This window comes from Apis dorsata, unplaced genomic scaffold (genome assembly GCF_000469605.1).
Source record: "Apis dorsata unplaced genomic scaffold, Apis dorsata 1.3 scaffold_35, whole genome shotgun sequence".
NCBI lineage: Eukaryota > Metazoa > Arthropoda > Insecta > Hymenoptera > Apidae > Apis > Apis dorsata.
The window spans coordinates 72,493-91,022 of record NW_006263337.1 but is presented as its reverse complement, the minus strand read 5'-3'; the positions used below and the strand labels follow the sequence as shown (position 1 = coordinate 91,022).

General features: G+C 34.0%; 1 protein-coding gene across 15 annotated transcripts in view; it reads right to left on the bottom strand.

The window, feature by feature from the left end:
• The window catches only part of LOC102679644 (nesprin-1), a 119,993-nt gene that overhangs the window by 31,751 nt on the left and 69,712 nt on the right, over positions 1-18,530 (bottom strand). For 7 of the 15 annotated variants that reach the window (XR_004151079.1, XM_031512491.1, XM_031512465.1 and 4 more), the window contains 3 exons: positions 8,488-15,454; positions 4,467-8,448; positions 1,211-4,190 (listed from right to left, as the gene is read on the bottom strand). Coding sequence is in view for 14 of the 15 variants with exons in the window: in XM_031512491.1 (XP_031368351.1) it covers positions 1,211-4,190; positions 4,467-8,448; positions 8,488-15,454 (13,929 nt within the window). In the remaining variant the exon portion in view is untranslated. Of the gene's footprint in view, positions 1-1,210; positions 15,455-16,067; positions 16,623-18,530 lie in introns of those variants that run through there. The other 8 variants (XM_031512463.1, XM_031512460.1, XM_031512501.1 and 5 more) reach the window with 6 other exon arrangements.

The following is an 18,530-nucleotide window of genomic DNA, read 5'->3' as shown; positions in this document are numbered from 1 at the left end:
AATGGGATAGGCAAAAAACACAAATATATCAAGATGCTATAGTTTTTTAGTTTCTTTTTCTATTATTTTTTTTTTAATTAAGTAAATTCGAGCATTTATAAAATATATTTATCCATGCAAATTTGGAATTATAAAAAATTAAAATTGGAAATGTACAAGGTTTATGGTACTAGTGAATCTGAGATTTTATAATTCAAAATGAATCACAATAATAGAGTAACTTTTTATAGTCTTTTTTTTCAAATATCCTTGAATATAATATAATAAAAAGAAACAATATTATTTTAAATCTTTTTGAATCATAAAATCTTGAGCATTTTATTTGTACCACAAATTATAGTTTATCCTGTGCAACTCTACAGGGTACTTCAAAAGATGTGTCTATTTTAGTACTACATAGTATCGATCTTTTAAAGTGAGAGAACATTAAAATGTTCCCTCTTATGTGTAGATTGTAAGAGAGAAAGCTGTAAAAAAAGAAAAAAAAATATATTTAAAAGATATAGCATGTTAGATGAATAAAATCTTAAAAGAGATATTGACTATCGAATACATAACGTAGTGTTGTTGCAAACTGCTTCCTTGAATAAGAATAAAATTTGTTCAATATCAAAAAGAATCATTCTCATTTTTCAATGATTTTTCAAGACCAATTAATCGCGAAACTTTTTTTAAAATTCTCATTGAACCGCAACGCAAGCCGAAAATCAAGTAACGTTACGCTCGTGCATTAATAAAAAAAAAAAATCAGCATGCAAATCAAGGAAGGAAGAATCGTAATTAGAGAGAAGCAATAGCAATGTAGCAGCGCTAATATTGTAATTAACTATTAACAGCAGCTAGTAACGTAAAAAATGTATAGAATAGAAAGAAGTAGTACGTTCGATTGTATAATACAGAGGTCGAGATAAGTGAAAAATGATCGATTAGAGAAAAAAAAGAGAGAGAGAGAAGAAAAACGTTAAAAAATTGTTTTAAAAAGTAGAATAAAACAACAATGAACGAGGGCATAAGAAAACAGTATATAACACTGTGTACCAAGCACACGCGCGCACACTCACACACGCGACCTCGCGAGCGTGTACGTACACATACACGCGAGCCCGCACAACACAACAATAATAACAACAATAACAACAACAACAAAGACAGTGAACTCTTTGAAGCTCGATTGGGTAAAGATCGAGCGCAGCTTGTTTCGTGATCGCACCTTGATCCCTCGTATCCTCTTTTCAGCCTCATCCTCAGCTACCCCCATCTCTCTCTCCGTCTCCATGATTGGAGTGTGCCGCTGCATCGATCCTCTTTCAATACCTAAATTTTCCTTGGGATCTGGACCATGGTCAGGGATATTTGGTATTGGGAATAATTCGCACGATGGATCGGAACAGGTGGATTCTAGTCGTTCAACCGCAGTAAAAAACTCGTGATCTAACTTAGAGGGTTGTTCACCGACAGGAGACACTTCGACAGTGGACAATGATTGTAATTTGATCTCCTCAGAATTTTCTGATGTCGTAGGAACAGATTCGAGCGACAATTCGTCGAATTTGGAAATAGACTGGTCATCCTCGAGGTGGACGGAGGATAATTCAGAAACTACTTCGTCTGAGGGAAGGGTTAGATCTAACGTTGGATTCTCGATCTTTTCCTGGACCAACTCCGTGGTCTGATCCGTTCTTTGCTCGTTCTCGCTCGACAAGTAAGTACTGTAATCGCTCCAGCTACCTATACCACCTGGAAGATCGGCTATCAAACGCTCGGTATGAGGTCCACCCAAGAAAAAAGAATTCATGGGACCACCATTTCCACCGCGATTATTCAAATTACCATCATTCTGATCCCCATTAAAATCGTCCGGATCGTTAGAATCGCGTTTAGTATCGTTCGAAATATTTTCTTTTGGATAATTAGCCAAGTTTTCGAATAGATAGCGTTCAGCTTCGTGATAAGGATGTTTGTCCGGCCAGAAACCGCTATCAAGGGAGAGGAACTTGGACCTACTGAGTTCTGACAAGGTCTTTAAGATTAAAGGAGTCTGGACAGGTTTCTTTTTCTCGGGACTTAGAACTAGAATTTCATCGGCTATGTAAAATTGTACTTTTGGTTTTGCTGGTTCGATTACGATATCGACCGTCTCTATTTCTGGTTCGCTCGATATACATTTCTCGAATTCTTCCTCGGTTTCTAATTGGGATTCGATCGAGTCTATTATTATGGGTGATTCGATCTCATCTAATAGCTTTTCAATCGGTATAAATTGTTCTGGGACTTTATCGATTTCTTGAATTATATTTTCTTTCACAATTTCTGGATATATCTCTTCGATTGTTTCTATTTTAATTGTCTCTTTTTCAATCTCATCAGTTTCTTTTTTCAATATACCATTTATCGTTACTTCAGTTGATTCAATGATTTCTGTTGGTTTTTCCATTTCAAGTGGAATGACTGTATCTTCTATAACTTCAGAAGTCTTGTCTACTGTTATTTCTTCGGTAGTTAATGATTTTATGTCATGAATTTCTTTATCATCATTTTTAGATTTATCTTCATATCCTTTGTCTTTTGCTGATTTAGATTTTTCTTCTTTCGTAACTTTCTTTTTTATAGGAGAAGTCGATGGTGTTTCTTCAATTTTCTGTAAATTAAATTCAATTTCTTCTTGAGTTTTCGAAAGTATCTTTTCTTCTTCAAAAACAATTTCCTGCTCTGTTGTGTTCTTAATTTCTTTTTCATCTTTTTTAATGTCATCAATTGTTAATATATCATTAACTTCTATTTTCTGTTCAGATATCGTTACGTTCAATGTCTTTTCTTCAATTTGAGGGATTTCCTTTGGAGTATCTGGAGTTGGAGTAGAAGAACCTGTGTTTAATATTTCAATATTTTTTTCAATCTTTGATGATAGTAGATCTTCATCCGCAGATTTTATTTCCGTTTCTGCTTCTTCGTGCTTACTTTTTTTTGCTTGTTTATTCTTGCGTTTAGATTTTTTAGATGACGACTCTTCCTGTTTTTTGTCTTCATCTATCACTGGTTTAATTATTTCTCCTTTTTCTTCAATGTCTTTTATTTTATTTATAATTTCTTCTTTTTCTTCAATTGGTTTCGACAGCTCTATTATTTCCTTAATAGGTTGTATTTCCTCTTTGGATATTGATATAGATAAAGATTCTGGAACAAGTTTCATTTCATCAGAAATTTCATTTTCTTTTACTTTTGGCAACTCTGTTTTCTCTTTAATAGAATGTATTTCTTCAGATATTGGTATAGAGATAATTTCTGGTTTGATTTCCTCAGAAAATATTTCTTTTTCTTTAGTTGGTTTTGGCAATTCTGCTATCTCTTTAATTGGTTTTATTTCCTCCTTGGATATTGATATAGGCAAAGTTTCGGGAACAAGCCTTATTTCATCAGAAATTATTTCTTGTTCTTCAATTGACTTTGATAATTCTATTTTCTCTTTAATTACTTTTATTTCTTCTTTAGGTATTGGAATAGGCATAGTTTCTGGTACAAGTTTTATCTCATCAGAAATCACTTCAGAAAGAATTAATTTTTCAATTTCTTTAGATATTTCATTAGTGTCTTTTTTCTCCTTGGTTTCATTAGTTAAAATAATTTCTGTAGATATTTCTTCTGCTTTTAATTCATCTAACGTTTTGGATATCATATTTATTTCTTCTTTTTGCTCTTGCGAAATCGCTTCTGATTTTTCGTTTTTCAATTTTTCTTGGCTAGTTGCTCTTGTAGCTGATTTTTCTTTTTTCTTTTGTTTCCGTTTTTCTTTTTTCGAAACTTTAGATTTGTCTTCTGTTTCTATTGCTTGTTCAATTTTTGTTTCCTCTTTCTCTTCTATTGTTTCTGTTTTACTATCTGAAATTTCTTTAGCGATTGTTTGTGGTAATTCTATTGATTCTTTTACAGAGTTTTCCTTTTCTTTCAGCTTTTCAGATATTATCGTAATTGTTTCTATTTCATTCTCTACAGTAACATCCTGTTTAATGTGATTAGTATCATCTCTTTCCTGCTTAATTACTTCTTCTTCTTTTATTATTTGATTCGATATTTTATCTTTAGCATCAAATTCAAATAATTTATTTTCGTCAATTGATATCTTATTGATTTGTTCTGATACAGTTTCTACTTTCGTTTCCTTAGATTTTCCTTTACGCTTTTTTGGAGATTTTGTTTCCTGAACAATTTCAGGCTTACTTTCAATTTCATATTTTATAGATGTTTGTATTTCTTTTTGAACTTCCTTGTCTTCTTCAATTTCTAATTCTTTTTCTGATATTTTTTCTTTGATCTCTGGTTTAACTATTTTATTCTTTTCAATTGATGTTTCAGTAATTTGTTCTAGTGCAATTTCTGCTGCAATTTCTTTAATTTCTTTAATTTCTTTAATTTTAGTGACTTCCTCTTCCTTAGATTTTTCCTTACTTTTTTCTGAAAGTTCTGATCTTTCAGATTTTGTTTCTTGAACAATCTCATACTTATATTCATCTTTAGATTTCATAATTGTTTTTAGTTCTTCCTCAATTTCTTTAATTTCTTTAATTTCCTCAATGTCTGATTCCTTTTTTAATATTTCTTTGATTTCAGGTTTAGATACTTCCTTTTCTTTAATTGCTGTTTCTGTAATAATTGCTTTTTTCTTTTCCTTTGATTTTCCTTTACGTTTTCCAGAAGAAGCTGGTTTTTCATATATTATTTCTTGAATAAACTCAGTAGTTGCTTTTATATCTTGAATATCTTTTGCTTCTGATTGTTCTTTTAATATTTCTTTTTGCATTTCAGATTCTAATACTTTATTTTCTTCAATAACTGTTTCAGTGATTTGTTTTGGTGCTATTTCTGCTTTTCTTTCTTTGGATTTCTTTTTACGTTTTTCTGATTGCATTGGTTTGTCAGATTTTGTTTCTTGAAGAAGTTCATTTTCAGTTTCAAATATCGTACTTTCGTTTGATTTTTCTTGAATTTCTTTAGATTCAATTTCAGATATTATATTTTCTTTTGTTTCTTCTTGATTTTTAATTTCTGATTCTTTCGTAATTTCTTCTTTTAATTTTAGTTCTAACTTTAGTTCTGTTGTCTGAGCATTATCTATTTGCTTATCTTGTTCCTTATCTTTAAATTCGTGTTTTGGTTGTTCCTTATCAGATTTTCCTTTTTTCGATTTTTTATTTTTCTTACCACCGGATTGTTCTTTTGTTTCTACTTTCGATTTTTCTGCAATCTTATTTTGTGTATTTACTTCCATATCTGCTTCTGGAATTTCAAACTCAATAATCTGCAATTCTTCCTTTTCTTTCTTTATTTCTATCTTTTCTTCAGCCTTTTTCTCAATTTTTTCAACAGCAATTTCTTCCTTACTTTTTTCTTTTTCAGCTTCTTTTATTTTCGATTTACCTTTACCTTTCTTTTTTGATTGGTTGGTTTTATCTTGCTCAATTGAATCTTCTATCGTTTCTTCCTCTATTTTCTTTTCCTCGATTTCATTCGTCTTTGTCTTACTTTTCTCTTTTTCTTGTTCCTCTTTCGTTATACTTTGATTACGATCCGCACTATTTGTCTTTGCCTTACGTTTGTCTTTCTTAGATTTTTCTTCTTTTCCTTTGTTTGCCTCCTTTTTCTTTTGCTCTTCCATTTTCTCTGCATTTTCCTCTTTCTGTTCTACTGCTAAAATTTCTTCAGGAATTATAGGTTTATCACTCGATTGCTTTGCATCATCTCGTCTGGCACTTCTGGATCGTGATCTGGATCGTCTAGATCGCAATTCTTTTCGATTTAAAAATTCTATGAAACCTTGTTCGTCTACTTGAACTACTTCTTCAATGGGTATTGGTTCTGGAGCTTGTTCCACATGGATTTGTACTTGAGGATATAAATTTTGCTCGATAATTTGCTCTTTTTTCACTGTAGGTGATGAAATTTTTGGTGGTTCAACATATTTTCCAACTATAGCAGCCCACGAATCTTTCGTTTTCTGCGGAGATTCAATATCCTGAATAGAAGATTTAAAATCAATTTCTTCTTCTAATGCTTCTTTCTCGATTTCTTCTACCCATGAAGTTGATTCCATTTTAAAGACATCTTTTTCAATAACTAGTTCATCAAACTTTTTATCCATTATTACCTCTTCCTCAGATTTAATCATTTCTTTGACATTTTCAATTTCTGTGATTATTAGTGCTTCTTCCTGTGCAATTTCTTTTTTCTCAATGCTTTGATTAATAGGAGTCGGTTTAGCAATTATTATATCTTCTTGATTAAATTGTGGAGAAGTCCTTTTGTTGGAAGCAGCCACTTGAGCATAAGATTTGTTCGAGTCTTTTGTGATCAATTCTTGTGATTCTTCAATAATTATCTCTTTTTCTCCTTCATTTTCAATATTGATAGAAGAGGCTTTTATCTCAGTAACATTCTTCTCTTGTTTTGCATCTTTTTTCTTTTGGTGTTTCACCCATTTTTGATGTGCTGGTGGACTCTGCGATTCTTCAGGTATAATTTCTTCCATTTTTTCTATTTTTTCTAATTTTGGAGTTTCAGGTATTGATTCTTCAGATGTTACTTTCGAAATATCTGTAGAATTATTAGTTGTTTCTGTATTTCCTTTCATGCTAACAATTGATGCCCATGATTTGGTACACACCGATGGCTGAATTTCTTCTTGTAATATTTCTTTTATTTCTATTTGACTCTCTTCCTTTTTAAACTCTTCTGGAGAAATTTCACTCACAATTTCTTGAGACATTGATGTTGGGATATCATTTGTTTTTTTAGATTTTCCTTCACGTCTCTTCTTTGAATCTGGAGAACTATTTTCCTGTTTATCTTGTTTCTTTGGTTCTTTATCAGGAGTAGCTTTAATATCAGTTTTCTCCTTGAATTGTTTCTGTTTTCCAGATTTTGTTTTGGTTTCTTCTTTTTTAGATTTCTCTATAGGTTTAGTTTTTTCTTCTTTTGTTGAAGATTGAATTGCATCTAAATCTATTATCTCTATTGTTTTACCATTAACTAATTTTTCGGTTTCTGTTATTTCAGTTACAATATCAATGTCTTTTTCTAAGGAACACGATTTCAGTTCTTCTGTGATAATTTTTTCTTCTTTCGATGGTTCTTTAACTTCTTCTTTTTTCTTAGATTCTTTAGAAGTCTTCTTCTTTTCAGAAATAGATTTCTCAACAACTTCCTTTTCTATATTTTCTTGTTCAGTTACAATTGGATTCTCTAGAACTGGAATTTCTTCTTTCTTTTCGTTTTGTTTCCTCTGTTTCTTTTTGCTTTTTTCTGATTTTGTTTCTTTTCCTACTTTTTCTATTTTTGGAGATATTATCACAGGTTTTCCTTCTTCTTCCGTTTTTGATTGTGATGTGGTTAATAGTTCTTCCGTTGTAATATTTTTTTCCATCTTTTTCTCTTCTTTTTGATCAATAATTTCATCTGTTGAAATTTCTTTTATCGCAGTAATAAGTTCTTCCATCGTTCTTGTTAATTCTGAAGTTTCGATATCTTTTTCAATATCAATATCTTTTTTCTCAATTATTTCAGATTCTTTGGGTAATAATGAAATCTCCTCAATTTCTTTTTTCTTAATTTCTGCAGTAAATTGTTCCATAATCTGTGATAATTCTGCTATTTCAGTAGTATCTTTCTCCTCAAGTTCTTTGATCGATAGTGGAGCCTCTTTAATTTCCTCTTTTTTAACCTCTGTAAATTGTTCTATAATTTGTGTCATTTCTGTTTCAACAGTATCTTTTTTCTCAATTTCATGTTCTTTAATTGATGAAATCTCCTTTTTCTTATTCTTCGATTTCTCACCTTTTGATTGCTTTTCTTTCTTTGATTTTTCCGTTTTTGATTTTTTCTCGGATACTTGCTCTTTTTTCTCAGTTTCAAATTCTTTCTTTCTTTCTTCTACAATTGTTACAATTTTATTTTGCTCTTCTTCCTTTTTTATCATATCAAGTTCTTTAGTTACGTCTTCAATAAGAGCTGCTGTTTGATCCAAAATTCTATCTGTAGATTTAATTTCTGTAGTAACTTCTTCGATAACTTTCATGGTATCTTTCTCAATATTAATCTTTTTATCTTCTTCTAATTTTATTGCTGGCTTTTCTTCTTCATAAATTTCGATAATTTCCTTTTTAATTTCAATATCTATTGATTTAGACTCCTCTTCAGGAGAGAGTATGACCTCTTCATTTTTGAGTTCTAATTCTTCTAATTTTATTGGTGATTTTACTTCAACATCTGTCAGTTTAGATTCTTCTACAGAAGTGGATATGACCTCTTCTAATTCTTCTAATTTTATTGGTGATTTTACTTCAATATCTGTCAATTTATCTGTCAATTCTTCCACAGATGTAGACATGACCTCTTCTAATTCTTTTAATTCTATTGGTAATTTTTCTTCTTCATAAATTTGAATAATTTCCTTGTTAATTTCAGCATTTGTTGATTCAGATTCTTCTACAGGAATAAGTGTGACCTCTTTTTCTTGAATCAGCTTAGATTTCACCCATTCAGATTCTAATTTATAAAACGTACTAATAGGATATTTAAGGGTTTCTCCAATAAGTGCATACTTCCGATATTCTGCTTCAGATTCCTCTGTATCTTCCGTTTTCTTTTCTATTTCTTTAGATTTTTCTTCAATTGATTCCTGAAGTATGTGCTTTCTGTATTCTGTTTCAGATTCCTTTGTATCTTCCGTTTTCTTTTCTATTTCTTTAGATTTTTCCTTAATTATTTCCTGAGATGCATGTTTTGCGTATTCAGTCTCAGATTGTTCTGCACTTTCTATTTTCTTTTCTCCTTCTTTAGGTTTTTTCATGATTGATTCCTGAACAATTCTTTCAATACTATCTGATCTTGGTAACACAGAAGCAGGTACATTTTCTTCTAATATTTTTACTATCTTGAAATGCCTATAGAAATCAATTTCTGCCTTAATATAAGGACGATAATTGAACCAATAAGGTTTTACTAAATCTGTGAAATAATATGGGTTTATATCTTTTGTTTTTGACTTAGAATCTTTAATTTCGACAGGAACTTCTTTTTCTATCTTCTTAGAATCTTTAATCTTAACAGGAACTTCTATTGATTTTTCAGATTCTATGATCTTTTCTTCAAGAATTGTTCTATCTTCAACGCTTTCCATTTTAGATTTAGAATCTTCATCTACAATTGTTTCTTGTTTTTCCATTACCTTTTCTCCAACTTTAATTTCTTCTTGGGGTTTAGAATAATCAATTTTAACAGGAACTTCTTTGAATGATTTTTCAGATTCTACAACCTTTTCTTCAAACAGAACTGTTTTATCTTCAACTTCTTTCGTTATGGATTTAATTTCAACAGGAATTTCTATTTTTTCTTCAAGATCTTTTTCTTCAATTATAATTGTTTCATTATTTATTTTTTCAATTATGGATTTAGAATCTTTAATATTAATAGGAACTTCTTTAATTTTTTCTTCCTCCTGAGTTGGCTTATTTTCAATTTCTTCCGATTTAGATTTAATATCTTCAAGCTTAACAGAAACATCTTCTCGTTTTTCAGTATCTATTAGTTTTTCTTCAAGTAGATTTGTATCTTCAATGCCTTTCATTTTAGATTTAGAATCTTCAATTTCAATTCTTTCTTGTTTTTCAGAATCTACTTTATCTTCAATTTTAATTTCTTCTGTTTGAAGTTTAGCATCACTAACTTTAATAGGAACTTCTATTGGCTTCTCAAATTCTGCAATTTTTTCTTCAGGCAGAGTTATTTTACTTTCAACTTCTTTCATTATAGATTTAATTTCAACAGGAACTTCTACTCCTTTTTCAGAGTCTACTACTTTTTCTTCTATAGTTGTTTTACTGCTAACTTCTTCAGTTTTAACAGGAACTTCAATTGGTTTTTCTAAATCTCCAACCTTTTCTTCATTCAAAGTTGTTTTATTTTCAATTTCTTCCAACTTAAATTTACTATCTTCAAATTTAACAGAAACAGCTTCTTGTTTTTCGATATCTACAATTTTTTGTTCAACTACCATAGCTTTTCTTTCAACTTCTAACAATTCTTCCACAGCATTCTTCACATCTTCTCCCTTTCCAACAGTAAAAAGAAGCTCTTCCATAGTTTTATTTGTTTCTCGCTTCTCTTCCACACTTTTATCCTCATTCTCTATCTCTAACTCACTCGAATCTTTGAATCTCTCATTTTCAGTTTCTCCAAGAATGTTTACTTCTTTTTTAATCATTATTTCACCCTTTTCAATCTTACCCTCGATTTCGCTCAATGTATCTTGCGAAATCTTCGCATCAATACCCTGTCCCTCCTTTAAATCATCGACCTCTCGTTCTTCCTTCGCGTTTTCTACAGACAAAGAAGTCCCAGAATGATCTTTCCTCCTATCCTGAACGCTACCGAACAAAATCGGTTGATCGTCTTCGACGAGATTGATATAATTCGCGTAATCGAAATTCGACTCGTCCACTAACGTATCTAAAAACTCTTTCGAGGGGATACCAACAGCTGATTCATCCGATACCCTAGCATATCTGGTTGTTAGGCTAGCCTCTACTGTTTCAGGACGTAGGGTGATTAATTCAGTGGGTTTGGAGCCTACGATCTTAGGTAAGGGAATGCTTTCTAAGATCTCTACGGATTTCACGGATTTCACGTTCGGAGGCTTCACTTCGACAGATCCCGGTATGCTGGTCGTGGTCGTCACCGTGGTTACCGTTTTTTCGATGATTAATGCTTTGCCCGATGACGTCGAAGATGATTCTTCGACTGGCGAACCAGTATCTGTGACGTTTGAAATCTCTTCTGTCAATGAGAGAGATGGAACTTCTTCTGTACTTGATTTTTCAATCAGGTCTTGCGAAACAGATTTTGACTCATTAGATTCAATAATTTGATCTTTTTCAGGCTCAATTATTGGACTTATTTCAGGTTGCAACGTCGTTGGTATTTCTTTCTCTTCAAAAATAGATTTTTCGGGAACAACATCAGGTATTTCGATGGATTCTTCGATTGGTTTTGCGTCACTGAGAGGTTTTTCAGTAATTGTCTTTTGTTTTGCTTGTGGAGATTCAATATTATCTTTGTCTTTATTCTCTTGTTTCTTCTTCTTCTTTTTATCGGATTTTGGTGTACTTGGTTGACTCTTTGGTGTACTTGGTTTAGGCTCTTGAACTATAGAAAGTGGAGCTATTTTTTCGACAGGATGTTTCTCCTTTGATTTACTTGATTTTTTACTCTTTGATGGTGTACTTGGCATTTCACTCTTTTGCTCTGGTTGTTGGTCTTCTGTTTTTGAAATTTCAGGAGGAGGTGTTTCCTTTTTCTCTTTCGTATCACTGACTTCAATTTTTTCAGTTTCTTTTGCTATTTCTACAGTTTTTATAAATGTTTCCATGCTTCCTTCAACAATAATCTTTTCAGGTATTTTTTCAATAGCAGACTGTATTTCAATTTTGTCTGTTAGGATTATATCTTTTTCTTTCTTTTCTTCAACTTGAACTGCACTAATTTCCTCTTTAACTTCGATAACAACTTCTTCTTTTGTTTCTTTTATAGACTTTTCTTTCGTATCGATTTTATCGCTCATTTCTTCTAATTTTATCGTTTCCTCTTGCATTTCTTTTTTCTCTGTCTTTTCTTTTTGTTCTATAGATTTTAAACTTTCTTCTTTCTTTCCTCTTTTTGGTGATTTAGATTTCTTATGTTTTTTCATCTCTGATTGTTCTGTATTTGGTACAACTGATTCAAGTTTCAAATGTTCTTTTTTCGATTCTTCTATAATAATTTTTTCATCAATTTTTTCTTCAATAACTTGTTTATCTGTAACGACTATCGTCTCTTCTTTTTTGATAATCTCAGCAGATTTCTGATTAACATCCGCTTCCTTTTTAGATTTCTTTCCACCTTTTGTTTTTGTCTGTTTCTCTGCTTCACCTGCTTTTTTCGTTTCTTTCTTTGGTGTAGAACTTTCCTTCGAATCTTTATTATCAATTTCTTTTTCTTCAATTTTTTTATCAGATTCTATCGCACTAATCAATGGATTTATTACAGCTTTCTGTTCTTCTTTCTCTTTTAATGCTACTTCTGGTTTTGTATCTTTCTTTTTACGATCTTTACTTTCAGCTTTCTTTTCTTTCTCTTTTCCAGTTACCTTTTTCTCTTTTTCATCTTTTGGTGCTTTCACATCAACCTCTATTTTAATCTCTTTGTTTTCTTCCAATTTAATATCTATTATCTCTGATTTTTCTACAGATTTTTTCTGTTTCGATTGATCTATTTTCTTTTCTTCTTTTTGTTGGCTCTGTTTCTTAGGTGTCTGATCTTTCTCATTCTCGGTTCCTTGTTTCTGTTTTTTATTCTTTTTCGATTTATCCTGTTCTTTAGGTTTCGCAGGTTCCTTCTCTTTTGATTCTTTTGTTTCAGATATTTTTTCTGATTTCATAAGTTTTATAGATTTCGTATCCTCTTGTTTCTGTGATTGATCTAAATTTCCAATATTTTCAACTGGTTTAATGTCTTTCTCTTTTTGAATTTCTGCTTTATCTTCAATAAATATCGCTTTTTTCATTTGTTCAGATTCATTTTCAATTTTCGTAGATTTCACACTATCTTTATTAGACTTATCTTTCACCATACCAGTCTGTTCTTTACCTTTTTGCTTTTTCTTCGATAGATTAGCAGAATCTTTTTGCGCTTTCTCTTCCTTCGTCTCAATTTTCTTCATTTCGTTACCTGAATCGATTTTAATTTCAAATCTTTTTTCCGACTCGCTCTTTCGACTTTCAACTTTCTCCTTAGAAATCTTAGCTTCATCCTTTGCATTCCTTTTCTCAATATTTTTCTCTTCTTTACTTTCTTTCGTATCATTCTTCGATTTCATTTGTTCTTTCGCGTTAGTCTGATTCATTGCAATTTCTGATTCGTCTCTAACCTTCTCCATCTTCGATTTATTTTGTTTCTTTTTCTCGCCAGGCTTCACGCCTTTCTTTTCATTATCTTCTTTAGATTTTTCTGTTTGAACAGTTTGAATCGTATCCTTAATCTTAGTCTGTTCCCTCGATTTATCCCTCTTTTTCTGTTTATCCATATCCTCAATTTCTTTCAGAGCCTTGTCTATCTCATCGTCCATCGACTTCTCCGGTTTCTTCTTCTTTCCCTTTCGTTTCTTTTCCTGAGATCTGCTCCTCTGTTGAACATCATGCTTCTCCTCCTGAACCTCTTGCTTTTCATCTTGTTTCTGTGTTTCGATCTTTTTCGTCTTTTCGACATCTACTCTCTTTTCCGATCGAACATCTTCCACTTTTTCCTTTTTAATCTCAACCTCGTTACTCTTCACATTTATTTTAGAAGTATCTTCCACGACAATTTCATCTTTCGTTTCGAATACCTGTTTCTGTTGCTCCACATTAATCTTAATTTTCTCCTTTTGAAGTTTCTCTTTCGAGTACTCGGGCCCTCTTCTAGCTCTCTTTTCCGGGATTTTCGTCTTCGGCGCCTCCTGATGAGTCTTCCTCGTCTCCCTTTTCTTCGTAACGTCCCAATTGCTTTCCTGTTTACTTACCGACGATTCTCGAGTTTGCCTCGCCTCCTGAGGAGGACTCGTCTCGTGCACCGAGGACGTTGTCGAATTCACAGGTGAATACGAACGCTCTTTCACCTGTTTCGAGGCTAATGTCGTCGATGGAACGCTCGTTGGTGGAGAATAACTACTGACGGCCGATGACGGTTTAGGAGCGAGACCCTGTGATAAGATCTGAGCGTAGGAGAATGTTTTACTCTCGGTGATTATTTTTGTCTTCACCGGTGTGCTTTCCGATGGTGTTGCGGGGGAAACAGGTTGCACAGGTTGTTCCACAGGTTGCTCTACTAATTGTTCCACTGATTGTTGCACTGATTGCTGCACAGGTTGTTGTTCCACAGGCTGTTGTACAGGCTGTTCTTGTTCCACAGATTTCTCTTCAACTATCTGTATTGGTTGGACAATAGGTTGTACGACAGGCTGAATATCCACAGCTTGAGGAATCTGACAAGATAAACATTTCTCTTCCACATTTTGCATGATAATTGGAGCGCTCTTTGGATTACTTTTGTATTTAGATTGATGCGGTTGTCTCTGTTTCTGCAACAGATTCTGCTGATAAATCTCTGGCTCAGGGATGTAACTAGGTTGTGCCACGTATTGTTCAGACGGGAATGCTATCTGACTCTCGGTGTAATGAGGAAGAGCCATCTGCTGAGGGGATGCAGCCGGCATGTAGACGTAAGAACTTACTGGATAAGCTACCTGAGATCCAATGAATCCAACCAATTCTGGAATCGCTGGTCGAAGAGGTGGTTGAATATAATTGTACACTTCTTGAACTTGTTGCGGTGCTCCCGCAATATTCTTGTAATTCTTCTCATTCAATAAAACGTACTCCTCCATGCTCTCATCAGCCCAACTGGTTTGAGCCTCTGCCGATTCCTCGGGTTTCACGGAAGAAGATACGATTTCAGCCACGTCTTCATCCATTACCTCAACAGACTGGTAACTCTCTACTGCTATCTCTTCGTTTGCCTCTTCCTCAACAGCTTCCTGAACTTCCGTCTCTTCCTCCACTTCGAGTCTGGGCACATTGAACTCCAACTTCTCACTCTGAACCGTTTCCACAGACAACTCTTCGACCACAGTCTCGCTGACCTCTCTACCAATCATATTAACGTCCTTGCCAGCCTCCACCGAAGGACTGCGAGAACTTTGCCTATTTCCACGAAGGATATCCGCGTAGGACGTAGATCCAGGCACCCAAATGGGACTAGCCGATCTTCCTCTCCTCTCAACCTTAGGCGCCAACGTGTTCTTAAGTACCAACGATTCCTTTTTCTGTTCCATCGATGTAGAAATCTCCATCTCGTTTTCATTCTCCGCGGACGAATTTCTCTCCCTAGATTCCCTCACAGCCTCATCGCTGTCATTTCTAACCGAACCAGCCCTCCTCGACTGACTCCTCGTTCTAGAATCCACCGAATCCATCTTGGAAACGTGTCTTCTGCTTTCGATTCTCATCTCGGAGTCCTTCTGTTCGCTCTGCTCCTCGATTCTCGCCCGTTCCTCGTTGCCTCTGCTTTCTATTCTCGCGGTGCTAGGCGGAGTTTCATCGCGAACCGGTTCAACGACGGGTTTCTGGATATCCACGGATCTTGAGAATTGAGCAGTCGGTCTAAGCACTTGAATCGAGAGAGGTGTAGGAGCAGCCTCGTCCCGGTTGTTTCTAAAGGGGCTAGAGCCCCTGGAATTGGGGCTCGTGCGACCAGCGGCGATGTCCGCGTACGAGACCTGATTGACGAACCTTGTCTCGTTGCTTTGTACATAGTACGGGTCCACGGTGTATATTTCATCCAGCAATGTCTTGACGCGTTGCCTCCAATCGTCCATCCTTTGCTGCAGGCTCTGCTTTATCCGCCACGGAGGAACCAGCCAAGGCACAACAATGGAATTATACATATGTCAATTTTTTTCTGCGAGTTTTTCTTTTTCTTTTGTGATGTCTTATCTTATATTTTGTTTATGGCGGGGTGAGAATAATAAAAAGATTGTTAACTCGGGCGGAAGTAATGACGGAGGGATCGGGGGTTGGTTGTTATCAGATAATGTGGTCAGGGGTGTTAAAACGGATTGTTATGGAATTTTGAAGATATCTTTTCTTTTTCTTCGGGTAATTTTAGTATATGCACGTATGCTAGATTAACATTATGATCAGCGATGGTTTGGCTCGCGAAGAAACACACGAGATTTTTATTTTTGTTTTGTGCAACAAAGAGGGCTTTTTATTCTCTCTTTTTTGAAATAATAACATGCTTTCGATCGTTTTGCATTTTCTATTCTTTTTCTTTTTTTTTTTTTTTCTTTGGTTAATTTTATGATTTGCCCCTATGCTGGGTTAAACTTTATATAAAGCGTGGGTTGGCCCCCGAAAAAACCCCCGGAATTTTTTTTTTTTTTGCAACAAAGAGGGCTTTTTATTCTCTCTTTTTTGAAATAATAACATGCTTTCGATCGTTTTGCATTTTCTATTCTTTTTCGTTTTTTTTTTATAAGAATGCAAGTCTGCTCTCTATGCCTGGACGAACAATAACGTTTAGGAAAAAGTTTTGCTCGATATAACATAATATAGACGATATACGTATATATATATATTGTACATATATTTTTATAATATATATATATATATATAATATAAAGTTCGCTAAAAAAGATCCTGAGGTATTAAAAATCGGTATCCACTCCTCGAACGAGGACGAACGACGATGTTTCACAGCTGACAGATTCTCTGAAAGAAAATCTTCCGCCATTTTTTTCTTCGACGTTCCCTTCGCTCGAGATGGAACTCGCGGAACTGCACCGGGTAAGAAAAGAAACGAACGCGAGGATACGACGCTAATGATTGTCACAATGTGACAAGACAAGTATCGCGAAGCTCTCGACGATCTGGATCGCCTATCTAGACTGGTCATGGATCCAATGGCTCTGGATCAGGCCTGCCACGTTGCGCGAGGATCTTCGACCTCTCTGTACGCGCCTGGATTTTGCTCTGCAACGACTTGATCTTCTCACGACAAATCTATCACGATGGAACGAAGGAACAACAACACGCCGAGCGATCGAGCGAGATGGAACGAGATCGTGGACGAAATTTCGATCGAGAGAGACAGAGATCCGAGAAACCAAAACGAAGAATGAGAAATAAGGAGAGAAATAAGGAAACGATTAAACGATGATCGAAAAGAAACAGAAAGGGTAAAGGTGAAACGTGTGTGGAATGGATTTATATATATATATATTTTTTTTTTAAAGGAGAGGCGGGAAAGGATACAGCAAAGAAAATATCGTAAATCAAATAGCCGATGCGATGGATTAAAAAAGTTAATACAAAGAAAAAAAAGAAAAAGGTAAGACACAATATGAAGTTAAATGAGAAAGAAAAAAAAATATTCAAAGAATATGAGAGAGATTATTGAGAAATCATTAATACGACTAATTTTTTTGGAGCGTTGACTTGTGCTCGCTGCGTTCTCACAAGTCTCGACACACGTCTTGGAGGTCACTTGATTTTCTTGCGTGTCTTCCGTTTCCGTATTCGTTCTCGATGGAACGAGCAAAGGTATATCTCATTGCGAACAACAACAATACGAAAATTCAGCCGAGCTACTTTCTGTGAAGACAGAAACTCGATCGGAAAAGCCTAAAGTGAATTAAGTGTTTGGTACAATTAGGTGTTTGCATATCGTACGATGCGACTTTTACATATCTCTGTGCGACTACTATTACGATTATTCGTTGTCTCTTCGTTTTAACTCTGTATAAATAAATAAATAAATAAATAATTGTATAGAGTGCCATAAAAGTGCAATTCCAATATACGGAATCGCATTGTCCTCGTAAACACGTAGATAGACAAATGTGAAATACGACGAGAAAAGAAGAGAAAATAAAAAAAAGATAGAAACACGTGACGTTACACAAAGAAAAACAAGCAAAATCAAGTAAACTCCATCACGAAAAAAACATATATGTGTATGTGTGTAAATGTGTATCGTTAAGATTTTTGTGACGTATATAAGGATATTATATGAGAAATAAAGAGACAGAGACGCAGAGACGTGCGTGAACAGTGAACGTATGACCGATTGATCTCTCGGTTGTGAAGAGAACAGGTGTGATAAGATTTAGTCAAGAGCATGATACCAACCAATACCGCGTAACATGATGTACCACCACGATGATCAGCATGCTTGCGCGATCACGATCGTTCCATCGTTTTCACGAAAGAACGATCGATTTCGATATTAACTTTGCAACGAGCGTAAAATAATTCTTTTTTTCTTTTTTTGTACGTGAATTCGAAATTCTTTTGGAATTTTGGAAACAGCTTTGTACAATGTAAATTGTTATATAATTCCTTTGGAATGTAGATGGAAAGAGAGGAGAGTGAAGAGATGTTGGAAAGTTAATAAAAGAAAGATGTTAAGCCGTTAAGCGTTGATGAGTAATTATGAAAAGCTTTGGTGAGGAAAAATAATTATAAAGATACATATGTATGAAATGAAAATTAAAATAAGGAATTGACAAGGAATCTAGATTATGATTTCAACGGAAACACTTTGATTTGAATAAATAATAATAACAATAATAAAAAGATACGTCGACCTCTGTCTCCCATTAGAAATTATCCTAGAAATGGATCATCAAAATGTTTCCAGATTCTGATTGATGCTTTATAAATTTTTATTGACTTGACTACTTTTAAATTTTAAAAGATATACGAGAAATATCTTTTAAAAGGGATAGCCAATAAAAATTTCGTTTCATCCTGACGCGGATTTATTATAAGGATTAATGCGGCTCGATCGACGGTTAATTGTTAGTCACTTGAGAGATTACGGAGAGCAGGCATGGTGTCTTGAGAGCAGATGCCAGAGAGAAATTCGACTTTATTGTTCGGAAAACTACCCCCGACCACGAACGTGTA